The sequence below is a fragment of the Lytechinus variegatus genome, chromosome 1 (genome assembly GCF_018143015.1).
Source record: "Lytechinus variegatus isolate NC3 chromosome 1, Lvar_3.0, whole genome shotgun sequence".
Taxonomy (NCBI): domain Eukaryota; kingdom Metazoa; phylum Echinodermata; class Echinoidea; order Temnopleuroida; family Toxopneustidae; genus Lytechinus; species Lytechinus variegatus.
Genome location: NC_054740.1, coordinates 8,757,725 through 8,784,526, shown reverse-complemented (window position 1 = coordinate 8,784,526; position 26,802 = coordinate 8,757,725). Strand labels below are relative to the sequence as shown.

General features: G+C 36.3%; 1 protein-coding gene across 5 annotated transcripts in view; it reads right to left on the bottom strand.

Annotated features, from left to right (window-relative positions):
• The window catches only part of LOC121419421 (rho GTPase-activating protein 7-like), a 99,495-nt gene that overhangs the window by 59,892 nt on the left and 12,801 nt on the right, over nucleotides 1–26,802 (bottom strand). For 3 of the 5 annotated variants that reach the window (XM_041614031.1, XM_041614096.1, XM_041613922.1), the window contains exons 2-4: nucleotides 14,814–14,885; nucleotides 10,628–10,709; nucleotides 2,151–2,211 (exon numbers count right to left, since the gene is read on the bottom strand). In XM_041614031.1, the coding sequence (XP_041469965.1) occupies nucleotides 2,151–2,211; nucleotides 10,628–10,709; nucleotides 14,814–14,885 (215 nt within the window). Of the gene's footprint in view, nucleotides 1–2,150; nucleotides 2,212–2,574; nucleotides 3,108–10,627; nucleotides 10,710–14,813; nucleotides 14,886–15,588; nucleotides 16,858–26,802 lie in introns of those variants that run through there. The other 2 variants (XM_041613972.1, XM_041614159.1) reach the window with 2 other exon arrangements.

Sequence of the window (26,802 nt, the reverse complement as noted above, 5' to 3'; positions counted from 1 at the left end):
AGGATATCTTATACATTTTTTTTTTTGGGGGGGGAGGGGACTCCCCTTCTAGCCACATTTCACATGTATGTCTTTGTTTTATTTTCAATCAGTTTTAAACAAAATCCACTTGAACAATATTTATATTCGAACATTAAGGCAAGTAAACATTAACAGGTACACATTCATTAATGCTTTCCTTTAAGCTCCATGATGCCCTTTATGATAACCAGCAGCTGAATGAACTGATAAAATGTGAAGCTTTAAAAATACCTCTGGCTCTGGGTTTTTTGTTACCTACTTCTTAAACTCACTTCCTAGAATGAACATTCATGGCTGTTGAATGATAAAGCGGAAAGAGCAAGATTTGTAATATAACAGCTCTTACTAGAAATAATGAAAAATATAATTGTTTACTTTATGATTATGGAAAGTAAACATAAACCTATGCTGACAAGACATTGTAAACATTTCTATTGCCTTTCTCCTTCTTCCCTGAAAAACATGCGGTAGAGTAGTAGGGGTAGGCTTGCATAAAAAAATGAACCAACCAAATGCCATAATCCATTTTATAAAAAAAAGTTTGGAAAGGGGCCAGCATATCGAACAGGAGCCAAATATCTTCATTATAGACACATTGTTTGACTATACAAAAATCCTCTATAACTCTGAAGATGAAAATCTAGCTGTGCGAATATTGAATTTCACAGAGGATTTATATTAAAGGGACAGCAAGTCTGAATCGTCCAATTATCATGCAAGATAATACAAACATATAAAGCCATGTTCCAGGATTGAAAACCTAGTAATTACAGATCTATACAAACGAAACATGAGGGTCGGCGAAAAGTGCAGCAACCCATCCCATGTAATAATGAGAAATACAAAACAAAGTGCATGGCATGGTAGGAAGACCAACAACAACAAACAAAATCTGCATCTTCCTCTGATTGGAATCAGTACGGTCATAATTCTGAAAATACCGGTACTTTGAATGAAATAGGTATGGGAAGAATGAATGGGCTGCAAATTAGACTTCATGGATGATTCTTCATGCCTTGGTAGCGATGAAAACCAAACCAAAACCTCAGTTTCATTGACTCGAGGCAGGTGGGGGTCAACTGACTGGTGGCCATTTATGATTATTAAAGAAAAACAATTCCTGGCCCCCTTTCCCCTTTACAAGTCTCCTTCCTTTCCTCACCGAGCAGTTCCTGTGGGTGCACCCAAACCGCAGAATGTGAAAATATTGTTAGTCATAATCGTACATCTTTTTTTATCCATCATTTCATATCAAAAGGAGAATTTTGGAGGGTACTTGGGACAGGGTGTAAACTCTAATGGTAAAACAGCACAGGTAGGCAAATTAAAATCACAGTTGGATAGTTTGACTACAAATTGGCCAAGTAAAAAGTGGATTACAATAATTAAATGCTAATAGATGGATTCAAATCTATATTTTATTTCTAGAAGGTCCCTTTCTATGACAGCAGAATTCATATCTCAAACAATGATATACAACTAGTATTTTTTTCCTAATATGTGAATAGCAAATGACAAGCCAGCAGTAATACAAGCAGGAAGGTCATGATTTTTACTTTAATGCCATTGATCTACAGTTGAATGTTTGAGATTTATGTTTGCAGCTGTTACTACATGACACGACTCTCAGAACTGTCAGTGTTAGGCATACAACTGATGCACTCACTAATTGCTGGCAACATCATCAAACATTTACAGCTACACTTGCTATATCATCAAACATTTACATGCACGCTGGCAGTAAAGGAGGCTACATTGTATATCATCAATCATTTACAAAAATGTGCTGCCTACATCATAAAAAAACAACAATATTATATACATGTAGGCAGAAATTGAACTTGACCATTCACTATTAACATTTTCCAAATTCTCAAGGAAAAGGCAGTTTTCTGAGTATTCTAGGTCTTACACAAAATGTCAATTTCTTAATTGCGTTATTAGATTGCATTGTTCAAATACCTTTTTTAAAATGAATATTTTATCACAAATAAATTAAATATAAAAACTTTTAAAAGACCATGACTTTGATAACTGGTTGAAAATCTTCAGCTAGCCAACAAAGAGACTGATGACATTTTCATTTTCCATAATCACTAGTTATAATGAAGTACTAAGAAGATACTCACAGATCTGTGTATTGGCGCTTCTATTTTCATGCTGGCACATTTATTGAGGATCTTTAGTCTCCTGTAAAAAAAAAGGAGAGGAATATTTAGCATAAAATTGGTAGGGGTTCATATTTTATTTCAATAATGAAGAGACAAAGGAAAAGAAAATTGATGTGTTCCACATATTTCATATAATCAATGAACAAAATGTGTAACAGTCAATTTGACAATGGTGACAACAAAACCTATGATGATGTTGTTGTTGATGATGATGATAATGATGCTGTTGATGATACTGATGATGATGACGATGAAGATGGTGAATAAGCATAGAAAACGTAAGCCTTGATTTTACAAGATTTAAAAACAAAATAAAAGGAAAGTCTAGAGGCTTAAGTAAATACAATTATTCATAACTGAAACTAAAAGCTGCACAAGTCACCTTGTTCCAATGAAAAGATAAAAACAAATGCATCCATCATCAACAATAATCCACAGGCACAAAGATGAACACTCAAAATGTGGTATCCCTAGAAAATAGGAACTGATGAAAACACCTTGTAGATGAGCAAAATGACTTAAATTCACAAAATATAAATAATCCAAGTGATCCGTGTGACACTCTTGCAGTATAGTTCTTGATGATGGAATCTGAACTTCAGCACTGTTCAAAGTGTCAATTGGCAACTGCTGGGCAACTCGGTTCTTCTAATGTTATATAATTACCTCACAAATAAAGAGGCCAACAGAGAAATAGTGAGATGGTGTCTACTTATTCCTTGTCTCGCATCTGACTGAGCAAAGCGAGCTCTCCTTGGTGGGTAGACTCAGGGAATGCGAGAGCGATTAAGGCGAGCGCTGAACTCTGACTGATCAGTACAGAGAATGAGCATTGAGGGTCGAGAGCATTGGATGCAATGCTCATAGTACACTGCTTGCTTGACTTACACAGGACATGCTATGGTACAGAGGAGTGAGCACAGCAGAGTGTCTACAAAATAGTCTTCAATATCAAGACTCCTCCCTATGACATTTGTATGTTTACAATCTTTTTTTCTATGGCTTTAGTGAAGATTTGCAATTTCAAGTCGGTTCAGAATCGATAGAATGAATGCAATTCTAAAATCAATGAAACTTATTTTTGTCCATTTTTTATGATAATGACTATTTTTCATTTTAAATTGAGCAAAAATGGCTCTCAATTTAGAACTATTGTAAAATTAGCGAAGATCTCTGCCCTCTTACAATGTCTTAGATCAAAGTTTTAAATCCTAAATGCAGCTTTGTGCATATCTTGAGTGTTAGATCATATCAAAAGGACATTTTTAGCGTTGAAAGTTGAAACTATTTTTTTAGGTGATGACTGATTTGATTGAGCATGATCGATACAACTAGCATACAGTCTTTCATGTCTGACATTTTGAACACTGGCCTATCAGAGAAGCAATAAATGTCAGTGTTAATTTCTGAATGAATTGGAAGAAAAATATTGAAAAGTGAAAACTGTCTTTTTTTAAAATTGGGTTGGGTACTAAAGCAGATGTAGACTAGTTAAGAGTTTGTTGGCAGTACTTGAATGGATTGAGGGACTTGGGAAGGGTCACCCCTCTCAAGACAAACAGACTAGTCTGAAAAACACACACACAAATCTCTTTGACACACAATATGTATTTCTCCATTTGCACACACAAGCCCCTAGAGAGTGGACTAGTCCATTATTATCTTAGATAGGGATATCAGACTTGAAAGTAGAAAATAACCAGTAGGTACAATTACAGTTTTCATAGTTTTTCTGTAGTAAAGATGAGGAGGAAAGACATTGCATGGAAATGTAGGCTAAAATTAAGAGATCACCACACACCACATCCAAAAACCTGGAATTAAATGAATAGAATAGGTCCACAAGGAATAGAAAAGATAAAATAACAAAAATAATATTCATCCTTATTGGCACAACATACAATATTGATTGTTGATAAAATTAAAGAGCAAATCTTCCTGCAACATGATGTGGTAAGGACCTGGGGGGCCACTTACATTGACGAGTGGATACCATGCACGACCAAAAATAACACGTAAAAAGGATGTCTTTTTCACGATAGGGCAAGTTACATACGTAACGTGATAAGGGTGTCAAAAACACAAAAATAATTTTTAAAAGGGTATCTATTTCACTAGGAAAATTACGTGTTTAGGGTCGAATTTGCGGGGATGATAAAACCAAATTAAAATGTTTTATAAAGGATGTCCTTTTTGACCCAACACTACGTGTTTAGAGTCCGATTTGCGCGAGATGTAGAAGGTGGGGTCGTACTAAACCAAATAAGGTAAAGCCGACGAACGAAGGACCCGTAACAATAAAACATTCCTGTACTTGTTTGGGGGTTCATTTCAAGGAATATTTACCAAGAACAGTTTTGTTTCCAATACTTGTTAAGGGTAGGGTTTCACACGCCAATACTTGTTAAGGGGTGCATTTTCAGAATATGGAAATTACGTGTTTAGGGTGCTTTTCGAGACCCCATGGTCGCGCATGGTATCCACTTGTGAATGGAAGTGGCCCCCCGGGGGTAAGGAACATTAAGTATTATTAAGCAATATTAATGTAACTACTATTATTGATTTCAATCCATCAAAAAGAAAAAAAAAAGAGATCAATGACCCCCACAACATATCTATATTTAATTTTTCATTGTAACAAGTCACAGATATTTTCACATAAATAAGGTTTCGTATTTACAACACTGACCTCTCAAAAAAAGCTCATAGTTACTTTTGCTGGCATGAAATGAGAAACACTTTTCTCCTCTTGATGAGGCCATTCACCTCCTATTACTTAACGTCAATGCTAGTTTGAGTTCAAACCATTTTTATGGGCAAACCTGCAAAGTGATTCATCGTTAATCTTTTGATTAGCCTATTCCATCCTTGGAATCCCCTTTTGTCACGTTATCTAGAAAAGTCCTTAGCCTTTACCAATGTGCCCAATCAACAAAGTAGCAAAGTCAAGCAAACAAACAAACAAACAAACAAACATACTTACACACATACAAACACCACATGAATAATCGGTAAACAACAGAAAGGTAAAGCATTATCAAAGCCACCTGACTGACTCCCACAAAGGACACTTTTCCAGCCCTAATAGTTCAGAAGAAATAGCACAAAAGCTATTAAATGATTAAGCCATGGGAATTTAAAATGGTTACAAACTTTGGTAGTTTGGTGTGTAGGAAGTAGAGTGGTTAGTTATATTCCATGTGGGGGTCCGTCACGGTTTCTATTTCTGGTTTTGGGATAAGATGACTGGATTTGATGATTTTAGCTGACTCAACATTTTGGGATTTTGAGGTTTGTTTTTAGACTGAGAGGAAAGACCTATGCGGTGATGTCATAATGTACTCAATACTTAGAAAGGGACTACAATAATGATTCTTTTGTAGTTCAAACGGACCTGTTCTCTGAAATGAGTATATGAAAGGCCTATGTTTACAAGTTAATGGATGAGAAAGTTCCTCAATTTCCTGAGGAAATGAATAGAAGATACTGTGTTTGATGATCTTGGTGTCTCACCGAATTAAATAGGAAAAATCATTGATTTGAAGAAAAAGCAAAAAGAGAAATCTGACTAATGTAAGAAAAACCCCATATGACATCACTTCAATATACAGAAATTTAACCACACTATGGGAAAAATGTGTTTCTGTGCACATGTGTGTGTGTGTGTGGGGGGGGGGGTATCTCAAACAATTTTTCTGCCATATTGTTGGAAAAGGCCTATCAGTTGTAAAATGTAAAAATCTTATAGATCTCTTGATATATAGAAATCAATTTTTACCTTAGGTGGGGAAATCTGATGTTTTTGATGAGAAATTTCTGTGACGCCTTTAATTTCTAAAGGAATGACAAAGTCTCTATTTTAGGTCTGAACCATTATTATCAAATAATATGCAAATATTAAAACTGATTGTCTTTAAAATTGAATTTTGATGGCTTCCCTGAAAATTTAATATTTGTTACATGAAACCTTTAAGTTTAAGCAGCAATCTTAAGAGTTTGAAATATATCCAGATATCATGGATGGGGGGGGGGGGGAATGATCAGATTAAAAACCTTTTAATTCATTAATCAATGTAAAGCATAGATCTCCTTCCTCAAATTGCCCTCAAAATTATCAATTCATGACCCTTGCACATCAAAACTAGCACTGACTTTGGGCAAATGTTAATTCTGGGCAATTCCATACAACATGTAGGCCTACGTCCGACCCCATGGATGTGAGACTTCATGAAATATTCTGTCTCTGATTTCTGGTTCTTAAGACAGTCTTTAATGACCATGACTTGGTCAGTTTATGAAGTGAAGTAAGAACTGAGAAAAATGGGGGTTGAACGTACAAGAAGGTTGATTATTTTACAGAATTGCCATTCATCAATTGCATCTTTTACTCGCTTCTCATTTTACTTGCACAGTTTTACAACGTCGCTGCCCCCTGCTGCGGGAAATGAATACTCATTAATACCTGGTGGGCGATGCTACTGCCCTCTCCAAATTCAAAGGCGAATGATGGATACCTCTTCAACTCTCATCTTACATTTGAAGTAATGATTGAGATAAATTACCGATAATAAAATGGTACTGCAGTGGTGGAAATGCATCCCACGCATGAAAGTTTAGAGTATTTGTTTGCATTTGTCATATGTTAACAGTTATAACACTAAAACAAAAACAGAACATCATGAAATGTGAACCACAACAAAAACAAAGAAATAACCCAGTTGCTAATCACTACTCACGACCACGTTGCAGTCTCCGTAGACCTTGAAGGCCTATATACAGGATTTACAGGTATTTTCACTGTCACCATGGTAACAATAATTGTCTTAGGCTGGTCAAACGATAAAGGATAATAATCTTGATTATACTAGGTTGTTTAAAGGAAATACATAGATAATTTGACCTTGAATGACACCAATCTGATTAATGATAGGGATATGACCGCATTGCATAAACAGGAATAGATACCATTTCTGTGACAGCAACAATTGAATGAAATAGTTCCACAGATTCTATCAAAACTCAATGCACTTTTCTGTTAAATGTGCATATTATTATTAACACAATTCTTCTTGCACTATAAATCTGATGACAAAGAATTAAAAAGTAAAACCTGATTAATCATTCACATCCAAGTGTGGTCATGGGTTATGTTTATCTCCCATTTCTTAAAATAGTCCCTTGTAAATGGGCAGAGCAATAAATCCTCACTTCATTTTATTGATTTTTCTCTTTTCCCTATTCTTTTATGAAAGGATCTATATAATCAGTTGTTGTCTCCCTAGCTTAAGAGCTCAATGGACAAGCTATTGACACTCATTTAAGAGAGTCAACACAGTGTAGAGAAACACTAGGGAAAGGAGAATATACCCAGCTCTTCTGAGGGAATGACCCAGAGTAGATGCTCTTCATATGTCAATCATGCTTCTTGGGGGAAGGTAGGCCTACAGGTCCTACCTACCTGTCACGAAAAGTGATTTTGAAACTTCCATGACATGATATGAAATATCAGGCCCATATCCATAAATTCTGAACAAGTCTAATTACCACTTAATTACATAGGTCAAAGCACACAATCAGATGATTACCAGTCTTTGGCCTATATCAAGGTTTTATGAATATTGGCCCTGGTGATTATCTTGAATGCATGAATACATAGTCATTCTATTCAAATGTTGGTACAACTTTAAACCTTTATGAGATTTTTGTCATGTAAAAATGACCAATAGAGGCTGTATTACATGATTAATCAACATTGTGGAGCGTTGTGGCCCAGTGGATTAGTCTCTGGACTTTAAAACAGAGGGTCGTGGCCGTGGGTTCAAATCCCAGCCATGGCATAGTTTCCTTCAGCAAGTAATTCATCCACATTGTGCTGCACTCAACCCAGGTGAGGTGAATGGGTACCTGGCAGGAATTTATTCCTTGAAATGTGTGTGTGCTGTAATCTTTGTAATTACGGCTGCAAAGCTACAACTGAGGTAATCTAAGTCCTTTGGAAGCACATAGAGACTTTATTAATAATGTGATATGCGCTATACAAGAACTGTATATTATTATTATTATAACATATTTACCCCAGACACATGGTTTTCACATGTTTATGTGTACACTGATAAGTTTAATAATCTTTTGTATGAATAAATGATTTTCAAATTGCAAGATGCTGAAAAAAAATAATGCATTTTAAATGGCAAATCTGCAGAACCAGGGCTGTTATGTACTGTATTATGTAACCCAGCAGGGATTGCATTCATTTCACATTGACCTTTCACTTCCTGGGTCAACATCACTAATCCACCACTGTTTCAATTCCTGCAAAGATTTGTGATGAAATGGTCCACCTCACTTCTGTCACCATACAAAATCCTACGATTCCGGAAAAACTCCCATAATTGGTTTCTCCAAATAGACCAGTTCACCCTTCCTGATGATATTGATGACATTGAACAGTGTGAGAATGGTACATCATAGACTAACTCACACCTTCACCTGGCCTATTCCAATTACTTTAGGGTTTCCTCTTATCCCCCTAAAGGATTAGGATTAATCCAGGTGAGTATCTCCAGTCATAGGATGAAGACAGACTACTGTAAAAGTGGAAATATTCGCGGTGTGGAAATTTTCGCGCATTTCGCGGCAAGATCGGCGAGCGCGAATTTAAAAACACGCGAATTTATGAGCGTCAAGTTTCGAAACGCGGTTCAATTGCGTGTATCGTTATGGCAAAGAGATTGCATAATCTGGTCTAAAGAGGGCGGCATTTACGCAAGCAAGCTTGAGCTCCAATATCGTGTGCATCGCGAGAATTTCTAAAAAGCAATGCGATCATTTTTTTAACAGTCGCAGATCGGTATTTAATTATGATTTTGGTTGCAATATAAATTGCTTTTGCTGTTTGATTGGTGAGTGTTTAGATCTGTTTAGTTTTTAAGAAGACGTTGGGTCGATCGCCTGTGTTTGTTGATTGATCCCATGCACTTTGAATAGCCGTAATCCCCCCGATCCTTACCCGGTGCTCGGCCGTCCGTACAAGGCCAGCAGCTAGCATCGCCTCCTTTTGCCTTTCCCAATGTCCGCCCCTCGAAGAAAAGTTGCGCTAAATGTCACAAAAGCTCATAATTAGATCAAAACAATGCTGAATTATGCCGCCCTAGAGCTAAAATTATGATCAGAAAATACAATTTCGTTGCTGATATTTTAATTAAAACCATTCAAAGATGGCAAGAAGGAAGTTACTTTGTGACTATGGAGTGTGCAGCGCGAATTTAAAAACCCGCGAATATGTTGTGAAGCCGCCAAGCGCGAAAAATTAATCCCGCGAAAATAACAGCGTTTACAGTAGCACATTCACACTCAAATATATTTCAATGTACAGAACATCATCAGCCCCCCCCCCGTTTCGTCGCTTCTGGTTTAAAAACTTAAAATATTTACTGATTGTTTTGGCCTGTAAAATAGAATCAGTTCTAAACATTACCGAGTCAAAGTCCATCTGCATGGGTCGAATCTTCAAGTAATCACTTGAGATATATCAAGTTCTATTCTCTGAACATAGAGTATCATGTTGTAAATAGCCATTAGTGTTTTGTTTTTAAATAACTTGTGGGAGGGGTGTCATTTCTGAAAAGAAAAACTGCATCAAAGAGGGATCAAAGTCAAATGGGGGAAAAGATGATTAATCATTGCAAAGTGATCATGACAAGCCTTGCAGTATCATTTTGGTTTGCCAAATACAACTATAATCTACAAGTAGGTCTTCAACATAATATCATTTGGTATTGGGCCCATCATGACGTAAAAATAATACGAACACAACTAAAATGGTTCATTCAGACAAGGAAAAAGTATCAATGCAATACAAAGGTTCCTGCATTTATATACTGATATGATTTATGATGGTCTGAATGACTAGGGGGAAGAAAGTGCGTCAGTGCTGGTGTCAAGTGCATGAGAGAGGTGCAATGTTTGCTGACACCCTGGTGTCAAATGGAAGGCTTACTCGGAAGGTCCCCTTCCCCTCCCAACTCATGACCAAGTTTCCTGAGAGATACAAGTTGTACATTGCCACTTCATTCAAAAGAAGTTTTGAAGGAGAAAGGTTACTGGAACACCAACAGTGAACACAGAGAGATGTTGTTTTCAGTGAGTCTTGTCACTCTTGAAACATGTAAATACTGGGAAATCGGTAGAGCAAGTATCAGTGTCATGTTTTGGTTATGCTAATTATCTCTCAATGGATGAATATTCACTAAAAAGGGTGATTTATCCAACACCACAACATTATGACTCATAGACAATAAACCAGACTTTCATGGTCCCCACAAATGGTAGAGTTTATTGGGGTTATCATGAAAGAAATTCACAATTTGCCACAACAAAAAACTTAGACGTTCAGAAAACATTTTCCAAAAAGATCTACACCCTTGCCAACTCACCTTACAACTGAATCTAACAAATCTTGGTCCAAAAAATCATGATCTTTTTGCACAAGCTCCAAATCTATTGGGTACCGTCCCTCTGTAAAAAGAAAAAGAAAACATGAAAGAAATGCTAAATATACAGAAATTATAAGAACATAAAAAAATATCTCACTGAAGTGGGAAATGAAATAATGTGGTCTGATCTGATATAAATGAAACAAGTTCTATATACTTAGCTGCCCAACTTTGGCGGAAGGTGATAGAGGCAAGGGTTAGGCCCCCCCAGCATCCAGGACCCGTTCCAAGATGGAGGGCTGCCACAATACTATATATTTTCTGTGGATGAATGGTATTATAAAGGCACCTTTTCTCTATATCTAACCTCCCAATAAGCAACTTCATATTTCAAGGCAATAATCCCTAAAATACAGCCAGAATGTCGACAGAGTGCAAGCAGGGGTGTCTAAAAAGAACCTGCTCCATATATCCCCCATGAGCAGATCAAAAGAATAAGTCAAACATACCATAATTTGTTCTTAGCAAGGGGTATGAATCTATTTTGGCATGCTAATATGAAATATTTCTGTCAGTACCTTGGAGGAGGGGAGCGGTGGGGGTGGGGGAATGAGGTGCAAGTTCAAGGATATGAATTTCTGAAATATCAAATACTTTTTGAATGACCAAATCAAGTTGCATTAGCCTACTGTAGTTATGAAAATATAATGTATTTATAGGTCAATGTACATACATGTAATGTAGGAGTTTAAAACACCCAGAGGATTGTGAAAGATATAAAAAAAAAACAGACAGTTTTCTTTTAAAAAATGAATTTCAAAATCATTCTTGCTCAATTATATACAAATTAATACAGTTAAACTGTCTATACTGCCTAAGTTTATAAAAATACAAAAGGCAACAATTTATCTTTGGATTTATGAACAGACTATGATTTGAGAATGTCATGGAATCACCTAAAAGGCTGAAACCAATTAGGCCTACAACTGGTTTTATATAGTATATGCCACTAACCCTCAAAATACATAAAATTAAAAATCATGTACATATTTCTCTATTTCTAGACTGTCTACAAAGTTATGTATTGTGTGTCTAATGATGAATGAATTTTGTTCAGTCATAATCTGCTACAATATTGTTTGCTGCCCTCAGCAGATGACAATCTATGCAGTATATTTTCTTGGAGACTATGTACTGAAAATCGCACAAGTTGTGAGAAAGAAAATGAAAAGGGTTTGAATGATATCAAGACAAAATCTTCTTCAAATTGTGCCATTCATATATTTTCATTACATTGCATCATTATTACATCACTATTTTTAATCTGGGGTTTCTGCAATTATTGAAAAACACTTCAAGTAAAAGCTTATTAAAGGGGAAGTTCAACCTGAAGAAATGTTTGTTGTAAAAATAGAAGAAAAAATGAAAAATATTGGTGAATGTTTGAGGAAAATCCAATAAAGATTGAGAAAGCTATCAGAATTTTCAATTTTGGACTTGTGAAGTCATAAACGAGCAGCTGCCCCATATATTATGTAACATAAAATGCATATATTTCAATTTCTAATGTCTCGTGATGACTTTTTTTTTAGAAACAGGTGTGAAATGATTTGTCTATTAACATACTGAAGGTACGGTAAAAACCATTTAAAATTTTCTGGGAAAATGACATTTCATTGTTTTTTATCATATGATAATGTAGGAAAGTTGCTTGCATATGATGTCACAAATCAAACAATTAGGATTCTAGCAACTTTTTTATTCTTTGATGGATTTTTCTCAAACTTTTGGCAATATTTTTCATTATTTTTTCAGTAAACATTTTGTCAGGGGGAACTTCCCTTAAATATAGTAATATTCTAGAGAGCAACAATAAGGCCTAAATTGTCTTTGGTATAGGTCTACCTTATTCTTAATAAAAAGCCTATGGATAAGTGTTGTTATTCATTTATTTATTTTATCATTATCATTATTTTTTTAAGGGGGGTTACATCTTATATCAAACTGTTTTATCATACCATTTTCTTCTGTGTTATATCATATAACATGAGTTTCTAAAATTTATCTTAAAATCACTTGTGATGATCCTTGCTGCTTATCGGGACACCGTTAAATGTATTTTAGCTGAGATAACATCGATAACATTCAATGGCAAAACAAGCAAATTCCTAAGATAAAAATGGTAAAAAAGCTGAACTACATGACACCATTAGCCAAGCATTGATTTTCAAAATACCTCCCAGGTACTAGTTCTCACAATAAATCATTCTATAATGCTAATGATACCCTACTATCAGAAACCCCCCTCCGGTGCAGTTTAACAGGAATAAATCTGACATAAAACGCATATTCCCAACCAAATCATCCATGAAATATCTTTTTAACGAACTCCATTCATGCCTGGACAACACAATGATGGAGGGTAAGGGATATGTGCATTTTTCATAACAATATATTCCATTTGCCAAACCAACAGACATAAAGCACAACTACTTTGAGTGAAAACGGTATGGTATTGACAAAATTCCAATTGAATTTGAACTCCCATTTTAATCCTTATTGAATCGTGAAAATATTCTTTTACATGAGAATTCAGAATGACAAAGTTCCATCTTATTTCAGGTTGCAGGAGTGCTCTTTGTAATTTAAAATAATCAAATCAGACATTTCTTTTGATCATGCCTTCTAAGCAGTAAGCCGAATGATGCATGGGTATTCACAGAAATCATTTCCTTTATTGTGAGTAATGTTGAATATCTGGAAATACATCTTCTGCCTGTTAAACACTGTTTGTGCAAAAGCACAATGTGTTGGGAAGTTTATTTTATCATGAATCTCTAAACCCTAGATTTCATGACTTTAAAATCGAAAAAATCCTGGTCAAATGAGAAACAAGTCGAGCCCTGAACTTAGATGTGGGCCCTAATTCTTAAAGGTTTGAAATAATGGTTTGCAATTTAAGACCAAAATATCTATATATTAAATCTAAATCCTAAATTTGAGTACAGGTACACACAGGCCCGGGGGGGGCACTCGACCAAAAAAGTGGTGGGGGTGTGCCGCGGGCGAGACAAAAAACGGGGGCCTTGGAGCGGGCTTATTGTAAAAAGGAGGGTCCTCGGAACGGGCTTCGGAACGACAAATGTTTGTGAAAACGGGGGTCCTTGGAACGGATCGCCAGCGTATGCATCCCTACGGAACGGTCATGCGTGCATGATGCAGCTAGCGCGGCCTCCGCCGGGGAGCTCTTCGGCCGCTTTTCACCAAAATTGCAGCTCATTCAACGCGATCGGAGCGGCGTAACGAAAAATATGCGAAGCTTTGGAGCGGATTTCTCTCTTCTTTTTTCTCGATAAGAAGAAAATGCTATGCCTTGGAGCGGCTTTCTTTGTTCTTTTCCTCAACAAGGCAAAAATGCTATGCCTTGGAACGGAAATTTGAGTGTAAAAATGGGGGTCCCCTCCGCGGCACATACCCACTATGCATTATATACTGAGTGCCCCCCCCGGGTACACACAGGTCTCTATGTTGTTATAGGTTTATGAAATATAATATATGTATAACAATTTTTTGAGGATTATGCCTTCAGTCACACCAACAGAACCAACTCCAAACCGACCATTAAAGGGGAAGTTCACCCTGAAGAAAACTTTGTTGTAAAAATAGCAGAAAAATAGTAAAAAATATCGGTGAAGGTTTGAGGAAAATCCGTTAAAGAGTAAGTTATTAGAGTTTAAAATTCTGGATTTGTGACGTCATAAACAAGCAGCTGCCCCATGTGTTATGTAATATAAAATGCATGAATTTCAAAGTTTGTATGGTTCCTGATGACTTAATTTTGTTTTCTTTTCATGATCGGGTGTGAAATGATTTGTCTATTGATATACAAAAGGTACGGTGAAAATCATTTTCAATTTTCTGAGAAAATGACATTTCATTGATTTTTTTACCATTCGCTATGTAGGAATGCTGCTCGCATATGACGTCACAAATCAAATAATTGAAATTCTAATAACTTTTTAATTATTTGATGAATTTTTCTCAAACCTTCGGCAATATTTTTTCTGTTATTTTTACAATAAACTTTTCGTCGGGGTGAACTTCCCCTTTAATATGTCATTTAAAATAATGTAATAGCTTTGATTGGTCTGGGGTTGGTATGAATATAGCACTGATGACAACATACCTTCAAACATTTGTGCATACTGTGGGAACCCTGTTGCTCTTAGCCATTGACATGTATCTGCAGCCTCAATTTCTGTAGAGAGACAAAAATTAAACAAACAAAAAATTAAATTCAAATGAAAATTTAGAGAAAATTCACAATGGCCGACAGTTACTGGCATAAATTTAAGAAGTACTTCTGTTTGTTCGGGGGGGGGGGGGGACTTTTGTGTCATTCCCCCTCCCTGAACAGTGTGATGTCATGGATTCATGAAAGTGGGACACTGTTATACATAACTGATATCAGGCCTTCATATAAGAATAAAATCATTCTGATTATCAATCAGCTAAAATAATTCTGATTCTAGCAATTCAGCTGAAAAGGACCATTACAATGCAGGACTCTGGTGAAAATGAATAAAGCTAGCTTATATCATTCATAAAATTAGAAGAAAAAAATATTTCAGAGGCCAAACTAGATTCAAGATCAGGTACAGTGTAGATGGTAACTGAATGATGTCACTGAAAACTGCAAATGACGAACAGGAGAGTCGAAGGAATGCATTCATGACATTAATACATTTCAACAGCATTATCATTAATCTTTAAAATTATTATTAATCATGTAGTTTATTTCAATGCAATTGATAGCACATAAAGGTAGGCTAATACAATTAATGAAACTTTAAATTTTTTTGGTATTTTCTTTCTAGCAGGCTAAAATACCTCTGATACCTCAAATACATAATACGTATCAATGAAAAGTGCGAATTTTCTAGCAAGCTAAGCTAAGGTACCTCTGATTTTAACATTAAACAGCCTTCGATTTATTCCTGTTGGACATTTGAGGAGTGCCGCTTCAAGAAACAGAGCCACTCGACTTGGCTCGTGTCCTTCGCTACTGACAGCCATCTAAAAGTTTCACAAACTTTAAAGCTCTTCAGAAATACATTCAAAGCGAGATAAGAAAACACTTTATCTTTCTCCCTCTCCCACAGAGGGGTAAATATTCTTTCACTTGTTGAGGCCCTTCTGGCATTGAAGCATCACTTTTTCCTAAAAATAGTCCTTTGCTTTCAGTATATCTTCACTCTCAAGCCACTGGAGCGAGGCTAAATAGGGACTTGTGTTCTCTTGTGTTTACATGATATCTGAATGGATGAAAGAAGCATTTGGGATCAAGCAAATATCTCTTTGGTTTTGTTCTAGTAGCTCTAGTTCAGATGATGCACATCTTAAGTGATAACCTCTTCTAAATGACGAACTCACATCAACTGAAGATGAACAATTTTCATAACCAAAGTGTTTAAGTATTAGAAGAAACACAGGACCTCGGATACAAAAATAATGGAATGTTTAAGAAGTTCACAGAGTACAGATTCCTCTAAGCACACACAAAATTGTTTGCAATCAGGGTGAATAATCCTTGAACAATCAATGCACAATTGTCATGAAATCATCAAAGAAATGGTATTTAATATGAATCCAAACTCAATATTTTATGGGCTCCATTCGTACAGTCAGAATCTCTGATGCAACAAACTTCTCCAATATATTTCATGCATGTTCAACTCAGAGCTGATAGTTTTAATTTAGCAAGCAACACAGCTCCATATGGGGTGGTTGTCCAAGATTCAACACGCTTATCCTGTCTCCTGACCTAAGCTAAAAGAAAAACCTTGCTTCCTGGCTGCTACAGACTAAACTGTTGTAAACAGTGAGTTAGCAAGAGATTAATCCTGATAGCAAACACACCAATTCATATCTATCAGTCATTTACTCAAATGTTGATCATTCAGCAAGCAAGTAAGCAGGCAGGCAGCACCAGGTCTTATCTTGTCCCTTCGCAGTCTTCCCCATGAAAAACAATCCTCAGCTATGGACCCACACTGCAGTAACCATAGCCAAGAGTGAAACAACAAGCCTTGCTAATTAGTCCCAGAGTAAATTAACAAACAATAGTCCTCCTTGTTGGTGCCATCGCCCAGCGTAGTAACTATGAATATCGAGTGATCCTAGATAATTATTACAGCCTACGACAATGGCCCTTGTCCGTTCAATGCTCCTATTAATAAACCAAGTCTGGCTGGAGTACTCAATGTTGCTGAAGAAATCACTGCACTTTAATTACGTCTGTTATGTAATCAGAGCAATCAGGAGGGTCATCAAATATTTATGACATGACCCCCAAGGGAATATCATATGATTCGGCTTCTATTCTTGCAATATATATAGGCCTACAAGCATAGGAAAAACTTGGGTAATACCGTCCTTTGCGCCAATTCCGAATAGCATAAAGTGTGTCAGCTTATGTTGACTCTGACGCCTAGTATAACGTGCAATGAGAGGATATTTTGATTGCCGCAAACTTCACACTATCTACAATAACCAGGAAAAATAACAGAAACACAAATAAAGGGAGAGGCAAACATTATAGAGGAAGAAAATGGGAGAGCGACGTACCAACCTTTAGAATTCAGAATCGTATCATTATGAATCACAAGGTCGGTGAACGAATAGAAATGTTATGGCTTGGAAGTCTAAACAAAACACCCCTTTCATGACCAAATAGTTCTACCAGACACCCCTTTATAAGGATGAGCCAATCCTGTCTCTTTCCTAGAATTACCTCCTTCCCCGAACCTCACAAAGCGAAATAAGGGCCACCCCTTCTTCTTCGTCACATAAAAAATAAGCAAGAAATGCTATGCAAACTAATTTAATCTCGCGTTCTTCATGATTACTGAGGTTTTGAATTTATTCTATAATTTTCAAGTACAATTTGACTTCATGGGAAGGGGAAAACTCCCCCCAAAACCAATTTTCTAGTAATAACCCTTGAAATTCATGAACAACTCATTTGATTATTTTTGTAAACACATTTACCAAAATGACGACTGGAGTGAGGGGGGGGGGGGTAATATCAACCGCAGTTTCATTTACTGTCAACTATGTTTTTAACAGTGCAGTTAGGTGAACCTATTTTCAGTGCTTACATTATTGAGTCCATTTCAGTCATAAGTCTCGATGTGAAGGCAAATGGGCATACCACAGTGCAATATTTCATAGTTGAATGATATCTGTCAGTCATAAATGTAAACTTCACCGCAAGTTTGCGGGTAAACCCCATTACCCTTGAGTCAACATAAAAAACATGCCAGCAGACCAGCCTCTTGTTTAATTAAACTTTTGCTTCGAGCAGAATGTCTACCCAAAATAATTTGAATGGAATTTAATAATAATTTGTCACCAAAGAAAACACGATTTCCGCTAAAAATCTTAAGATGATGGAACCTGAGCCCTCAGAGAAATTAGATGGGCTGAGGTCTCAGGAAGAAGAAACATTTTTATGTGCTAGTCTAAAATGGGTTAAAACACTCATTCAATACAATTCAATTCAATTTATTATTTTCATTTTCAACAGAAGAACAAAGTAATGTGATCAAAAAAGTTACAATGAACTTATACAGATGAAATAAATTCAGGCATGGTCAGTATATGATATTTATCTATAAGAAGAAGTAAAACAAAACAGATTATATATAAGCAAATATCATAACCATTGTAAAATATCATAATCATTGTAAGGGGGGGGGGGGGTCGAATGACATCTATCAATTAACATGATTATATCCATGATTTAAACACATACATAACTTTTTGTTTAATCATTGATTGAAATTACCCATTTTAGAAAGAAATGGATGGAATAATTAAATGAATCCAAAATAGTGTAGTATGATTCCTTAGCTGCCACTAAAATGAAATCAGAAATTCCATAGAACAATTGGGGAAAAGGACAGGCCATACTAAGTCCATTCAATCATACATATATATGTATATATATATGTATACCAAATACACAATTAAATGGGAGACATGGTTGCTATGGCAACTTTGCCCTGTCTATTGATTGCCTGATCTGAACTTTTTTCTTTGAACAATAGCAAGTGACCTATTAATCATAAAGCAGGATCCGATGTACTTAATAGCTGATACCCTGTACTATTTCAGCCTACATGTGTATTTAGCTCATATTAGGAGGAAACCACTGAGCACCTTGTTCAAGCATTTAACTTCCACTACGCTATCAAAAGTGCTAGCGGAAGTTCAAAAACAAGGGCCTTCTTTTTTAAAAGATAAAATCTGGAATAGGGAAGGTCATAATGAATATGCACAATAAACAAAACAAATTTAATTCTTTTTACAATGGGTGCTTTGTTTCTTATGGATACACCAATAAAATGAAAAAAAAATCAGATGATAACATTATCAATAGCAAGATGCAGAAACTCTGAACCATTGAGTTGCAATTCTATAGGCAGAATCATTTAATTATGTAATAGGCCTACATAATGAAAATAAATCTTGATTTTACAGCATTCTATCATCATAATACCACTGTAGCTCTATTTTCTATTTGTGTATTAAAATGTTGAAGGGACAAAATTTAATATGGTTCTCATTTTCTTGGAATTCAGATTTAATCAGTGCAGTTTATTCCAGTTTGACATTTGTAATAACTAGCTACATGTATATAAATCCTTGCACATTTTCTTGTTGTTGGTGTAAAGCAGTAGTACAAAGATGAACGAAGAAACAAACTCATTTTAATTGCTCAATTTAATTGTACAATTAGTGTGCACATAAAATATGAGAAACAAAAAAAAATAACCACTTTTAAATAAGATTATTTGCAATTATAAACGAAAACATACAAAATTATCAATTGGCCATAAGTCAGACACTCAGAATGAATTAATGTTTCAAACTTGGATCCGGCTTCGATGGAGTTTTTTCTTGAAGTAACATAGGAGGATATCCTATGATGAGCCTTGATCACACTTCCAGATCATACCGCCGGAAGCATGGGATATAACAAGGCTTTGTCGACCTTTAAATTGGCATCTTTTAGTGACGTCTCAAAAATACGAAATACAGGATATGTCTCACTGATTGAAAAAAAAAATCATGAAATTGGAGTGGCCCCTGATGAATTGAATATCCTTTTAAATAAACATCTAAAATATGAACCATGGAGATGAATCTTTGAAAAAAAATTAAATAAAGGGAACAATGAAAAGTGAATATCTGTTTGTCAGAATAAAATACTTTTCACATATAATGCCACAAAAGCTGCCTTTCATAGCTTTTGAATGCTGAGCCATGTGCCCATTTCTGTGTTTGCATTTTGATTAACATGTGATTATTCTTGCTTCCAAAAATGATTGAACAAATCCACATGCACAAAGGCTTTTGAAAAACATCAGAATTTATGGATTAATGGTTAATGTGATATGAATCTATAAAATTATCATATAATTGGTCTTGTCCACACACGGTTCCGGAACACGTACTGGCAAATATTTACAGAGATAACAAAAAGTAACAACTTGCTTGGATCTACTTGAAAAGTTGAAATGCATATAGGCCTAATGCTGTATAGCCGGAAGCATGGCTGTTCAAAACGTAGGCCTAACTAGCTGCCTCATACTAGCATGGGATAGAACATAATGGTTTTAGGGAGGAACAAACAAGTACATGTCATATTTGCACTTTATTGAATAAATATGACCCCATCAGTAGGCCTAATTGTTGAGGAAATAAAATTCTTCAGGTAGAGGGGAAGAGGTTTAATTGTTTTATCCACAAAAAAAGGGAAGCATTTATCATAAAACTGAATGAAAAAAATGTGGCCTCGCATACATTGTCTGGGTTATTGCAAGTTTTAGAAACAGAAATAAGAGGCATATTTAGGCCTCCAAGTATAAACTGTCATCCCAGACAATAATTTATATTATCCATTTCTATGAGTTTCCTAAGTTACATCATCTGTAGATACAGCTCAATCAATCTGCCCTGTATCTGCTGGTTGCAAAATTCTGGGGGAAAAAAAACTCAAAATTTTGTTCTTTTTTCCAAGTAGCATAAGATCCATCAAACAAGGGTTCCATTCACTGTGGATGTTGTCATCAATACCCTCTGGCAGCTACTTGTTTACATGAACGTGGTTCAAGGGAGAACACTTTAAAACTTCATATCACTACAAGTTATACTTATGAAATTAAAGAATATTATTCTGGCATTGAATTGGATTCTAAGTAACTCTTTAAAAGTAAACATGTTTGAGAGATGATTACTGTATCTGATGATTAAAAATACTTAAGCAAGAAGGTCAGCCAGAAAAGCAGTAAGGACATTCTGGTAGAAACACCAAGAGAATATTAATTTACCCCTCCCCCTAATGGTTGCATGCAATTTTAGAAGCAAGAAAGGAAATATTTTGCAAAAAAGATACTGGTAATTATACACTCTTACAAAACACAATCTCACTTCATCAGATTTCCTTTATTAATTGATAAGTTAATCTTGAATAAGTTCCATTTGAATACATCAAAATGATATTTTAAAGGCTTAAATATACATTTTTGGGGGCAATTTCTGTTAAATCTACAGTAATCAACCCATCCCCAATCCTGTTTGGGAAGTAATTTTGTGCTAACTATTACCCTCTCCAACTTTGTCATTTGATATGAATAACCATGTATTGTGGTTTCATTTTCTGTGAGAACTTGACTTTTCTGACCACTAATCTGATAAAAAACAGGAAATTGCAACTGGAACCAAAACATTAATCTTGCCCCTAATCACAGAAATTGCAATCATTTTTTTTATGTGTGTTCCGTCTCAATGTCTCTGACTTATCATGTAACCCAATGGCCATGTCAACAGAGTGAGTTATGACCTTCTGGCTGTGGTCTTGTGTCAAGTGTAATGGTTGGCCAGGGCAATGACCCTTATAAAGAGGTCAATGACCCCACTATAACCCTTGTCATGCATGATTCTCTCTTTTTCTCATTCATCTTTTGCTTGGGTCAATGTATTTATTTTGCTACCCCCTCCTCCCTGCCTGTTCCCTCATCATCAGTTACTTCGCTTGCTTTTCTTTCTCTCACTCTATATCTCTCTCCTCATCCCTGTAGTTTACCCCTCTCTCTATTTGGACTAGATCTTTAAAGCTCCTGATAACTTCCTCTCCATCTCATTTTCATCCCTCTATTCTTCTGTCAACCCCCTTTTCTGTTTCTCTCTCTCATCTCATGTAAATCCTGGGTTAGAGGAGATTACCTACCACATAGCGTGTACAATAACACACTGGATAAATAGACACAACTTGTGAATAAAATGTGGTTTGAGGGCTTTGTAACAAACCTGGAAAAAATCAATCAGACAAAACTAGTCCACCGCTCCCAGACTGTTTCAGAGGTCAAGAACCCTGATTAGTCGCAAAATTGACCATCTTTACCCGATTTCTGGAAGTAGTCCTTGCTAAATATTCTCTGCCTTGAAACACATTTCATATCAGAAAGCCTACATCTGCACTGTCAAGACCTTATCTCGAAGCAAATTGCAATTGAGTATCGGTCAGGTCCATTGTTAAAGCCTTCTACCTTTTATCCAAAGTCACTTTGTACAAATGTAGGCTACATTATGAATGTAGACCAAATATATTACAGTAATTAGAATTTACATTGGACCATATGGGAATTTCAGGGGCTTTTAAATTCTTGAAGTTTTGTCAGGGTTTGGGGCATTCGGGGGGGGGGGGGGGGGCAAATTAATCGTAAAGAAATGTTAGAAAGTACATTTTGACATTTAAACTACAAAAAAAACTGTATAGGCCTAATGAAGAAATCTATAAATAAACATCCTGATCTTACAAGAAGGATTGAGGTAAATGACCAGAACTTCCAAGTCCTTCCGAAGTCCTCATCACGTCCTTTTGTGAACCGGAAACACCTCACCAGAAGAGTCATTTAATGATGTCTGCTGGGGTATTGTTCCATTTCTTTTGACAAAAGGAGCAACAAGCTGACCACTGTCAACAACAATAGAGCTTTCATTGCTTCATTTAATGCATCAGAGAAAGCGTTCTGCTTCAAAGGAAACATCAAAAGAGAATGAGAAGTCATCCCATGTGGTCCCACTTGTAATTGTGGGATGCGGTCTATGATTCTATTGACATCGTTTCTAGTGAACAATTAATGGAAACTGGGATGTAGGATTGAAACTTTGAAAGTGATTCATTCTTGAGCTTTGTTGTAGTGAAAGCTTTCTATTAACGTTTGTGTTATTCTTAATTTTTGGAGTTTGGTTTCATTCTATTTCCCTCATTGTAACATTGCATTATTCCTTCATAAAAATGTTTAATTGCCATTGTTGTATCACAATCAAATCAACAGAACTCCTTACTGTAAAATCTGAGAAAAAAGTAAAATACTAGGCACATATATTTGATATAAAAAACAAACAAATAAATAGCAAGAGTGTGATATATCCGGCCCTCTCATTTGCCCATGTTGTGATATACAGGGTATAAAGGAAGGCATAACTCACTTTCTTTCTGGTATGTTTATGTACTCATTTACGTTGTATGTATATCTATTTTGATTATGATTTTGAATTAACAAACTTGAACTTTAACTTGAACACGATGAATGTGATAATTGTGCTTATTTTTTTCTCTAGTTATTCAAATGAACTTACAATTCTATACTAAGACAGTACGCTGAGCATTAACTCTCACATTTTCAAGTATGAATGAATGAAATTTGACACCTAAAAAAAATTGTTGAACATGTAGACCACATGGCTACTAAAAGAGTGATGAGCAGATCTTCTAAATCTTCAACAGGTCAGCTTTCCTCCCATTTAAATCCCCCAAACCCATAGCTGTCCCTTCTCTTAAGTCAATTTTAATCCATATTGCCTCTAGATTTAAGGCATGAATTGATGAGGGGCTTCTCCCATTGATAATGAAATAATGGATCTCTGTCCTTTGTCAATGGGTCAAAAAGGGATTAGCAATCAACTCTGGTAAAAGTAGGCCAAAAGCAGGCATGACTTCCAGCCCCTATATAAGCTGGCATAAAGACATTGAATGGTAAAACAAGATTAAGCCGGTTATCCTTTGTGCCCTGATTATCTTCAAACAACGCCAAGATAAAGGGGCCAGTGTTGTTCCTGTAGATTTTTAAATGGTTGTAGACACAAGCAATTTAAATGAACAAAGTGTTCCACTCTTGAAACAAAATGGTACCTTGTCTAGTGGCAGAGACAAAGGATGTCTACACTGCTGTCTGCACATGGCACATGAATAAAAAGCACACTTCGGACAAGTTCTGCATGTGTGGAATCATTGAGAATGAGTTTAGTCTGGAGGGGGCTGTAAGATTATAACAAGTTACAAAGACTTCAAAGAGTACACATGTAAACATTGTCCCATGTACTGAACCGAGAGATGCAAGCCCAGGGAATGAGTGACAGAGGCGTCGATCCTGGGGAGGCAGGGGGGGGGGTGATCGCCCCACCAATGAAAATATTGGGGGGCAAACATATCATTTAGCCCCCCCAATAATTCCGGATATGGCAAAAAAACAAGATTGTAATGTTCAGCAAGCGAGAATGAGATACACAACTCGTTCTTTATTTAAAATCGTGCTCAAAATGCCCGCTTTTCTGATTGGAATATAATTTTCAGCTAGCGCTCGAATCATTTCTGTAGCAAAAACCCATACTTTTCATGATTAAATAGGTGAATGCAAATGTCCCGTTTTCACTCTAAAGCCTCAAAAGAACTCCTGCTTTGATTTGCAATCATCTTTTCTTGGATATATATCTTGTTCTTTATCAAAAACGTTCATTAAACTGTCATTTTTTTCAGATCGAAAAATCAAAATTTTCAGCTCACGCTTCGCGATCGCATCTATTCTTCTTTTAGATACCAATCTTAATCATTGGTACCAAAAATACTTAGAATATAGAGAAATTTCAGCTCACTCTCGGCACTCGTACTATCTGTGTAGAGAGATATGTATCCTCCTGAGTTACTACAAACAGTTCTAAACAGGCACGCTTTTCCTGTCAGTATACTAAAAAAAAAATCAGTCACATTAATTTGTTGGTGAGATACGTGCCTGTCTCATGAGACATATATATATATATATATATATATATATAATATGTGTGGGTGTCTTGTACGATCCAGCGCCTTTGGAACGTTAATGATTTTGCCCCCCCCCATCTGAAAAATGGATCGACGCCCCTGCTGAGTGAGACCTAAACAGAGATGCCGACCCTTACAGAATATTAATCTGATAAGATATTACATTGTGAATAACCAAACGGCTGAACCAAAAGTTTTCTTAAGAGACAAAACATGTTAAAAGTTTTTTGCTCAGTCATTCAATTGGGAAGTAAACACTTAATTTACATTATATCATATCTCATTAATATTCAGTAAGGGTTGGCAACTATACCTAAGAATGCCCCACCAGTTCCAGTTACTCAATCAGTAAATGATTGGTCAATAACCAATTGAATTGGTGAATATGCCTATTGCCTACATGTCTGACCAACAAAAAGTGGTAAAAATCAATCATTAGAATCTACCATTATTTTTGTTAATATTTACCATTTTCTATTGGTGCGACACATATTCACCAACACATTAGTAACTTTACCTAATCTTTTAAAGATTGTAGCAATTGATTGATTGTATTACCACAATGCAACATAATCGTTCATAAAATTAATCACTAAGTCTTGTGTTACGGTGTTGCTAAATCTATGATAAACCCTTCATCAGGAGAGTACAGATTAAACCATCGCAATTCAACCAATTCAAACAAAAGATAATCAGTCCCATCAAAAACATGCTTTACTATCTGAGTGACCATCATGACAATTAATGCATGAACTGTAACAAAGGGAAACAATAATGTTACCTGGAAAACTCTCAAGGAAAGTGCACTCAACTCCGGGTATAAACAGAAACTCTATGAAAGCCCCAGAATGTTTGAAAAACAAGGAAAATGGACATTGTTCGACTTTGAATGCACTACCTCAGATGCAATCACAGATAAGGCTATAAAAGTACCGAGTGAAGTCATCGTGCACTGATTTTATAATGAGCCATTTCTTTCATCATTATTATATGATGATTACTTTTTTTTGTTTATGGGTAGGCCTGCATGTATACAGCATGTCACTTCATGCAAAAAATAGAGCATGTATTTTGCCTTTATATCTCCTGGGAAATCAGGGATTCTTGTATTTTCTTTTAAATGATAATATCCTGCTTTTATCAAGCCCTTTATGATTGCAGGCGAGTTCAACACGGCTCGCGGATCTCAAACGGAAGAAGAATTATGACGTCGCAAATTAAAGGCGGGAAATTCACCGCCGGAATCGAATCTTGTCCGTGCGAACAACAACAATGCCAAAAGTGAAAGCGCGCGCAGTGACCTGGTCAAGAGAGTTCGACACGGCTTTCTGTTTACACACGGAAAAATTGCCGAGTCTGACTCGGCTCGCGGGTTGAAACCTACGATTTTGGCGGATCAAAAAAGCTGTGTTCGACACGGCTCGCGGATCACACTGATCACGTTTACACAGCATAAAATTGCCGTGTTGAGCACGGCTCGCGTGTCGAACCCCCGAGCCGTGTCACTGTGTAAACACGGTAACTATTGTGACATAAGCCTACATTCTTTGTGAACACATTAAAGCCCAATACACAGCACAAAGGCAGAGTGGTAGGGCTTGTCTGATGAAGGAGTCTTTAGGTGGTTTCAGACCGCCTCGAAGTTCGTCAGTTCCAGGTATTCTCTGATCGGGAAATTTACCCCGATCAAAAAATACCAGGTATTTTGGTAATGTGAAAGCAAACTACGCATAATTTCCCTGAAAGAAAATACCCGCTAAAGAGTAGGTACTTGGCGAAATTACGAGAACTTTCGCGGGGATTTTTCCAAGGTCGCAGGTATTTTGGCAATGTGAAAGCAAATTACGGGAACTTTTAGCCCAGCGTGTCGTTGGGCGCGGCGGCATGGGTGGCTGCTGGGCTAGTGATTCTTGCGCCTTGCCTGCTTATCAGACCATACTGCGCATGCTCGTAACTTCGGGAACTTATCATACCCGAAGGGTATGTTTCGGGGCGGTGTGAATGC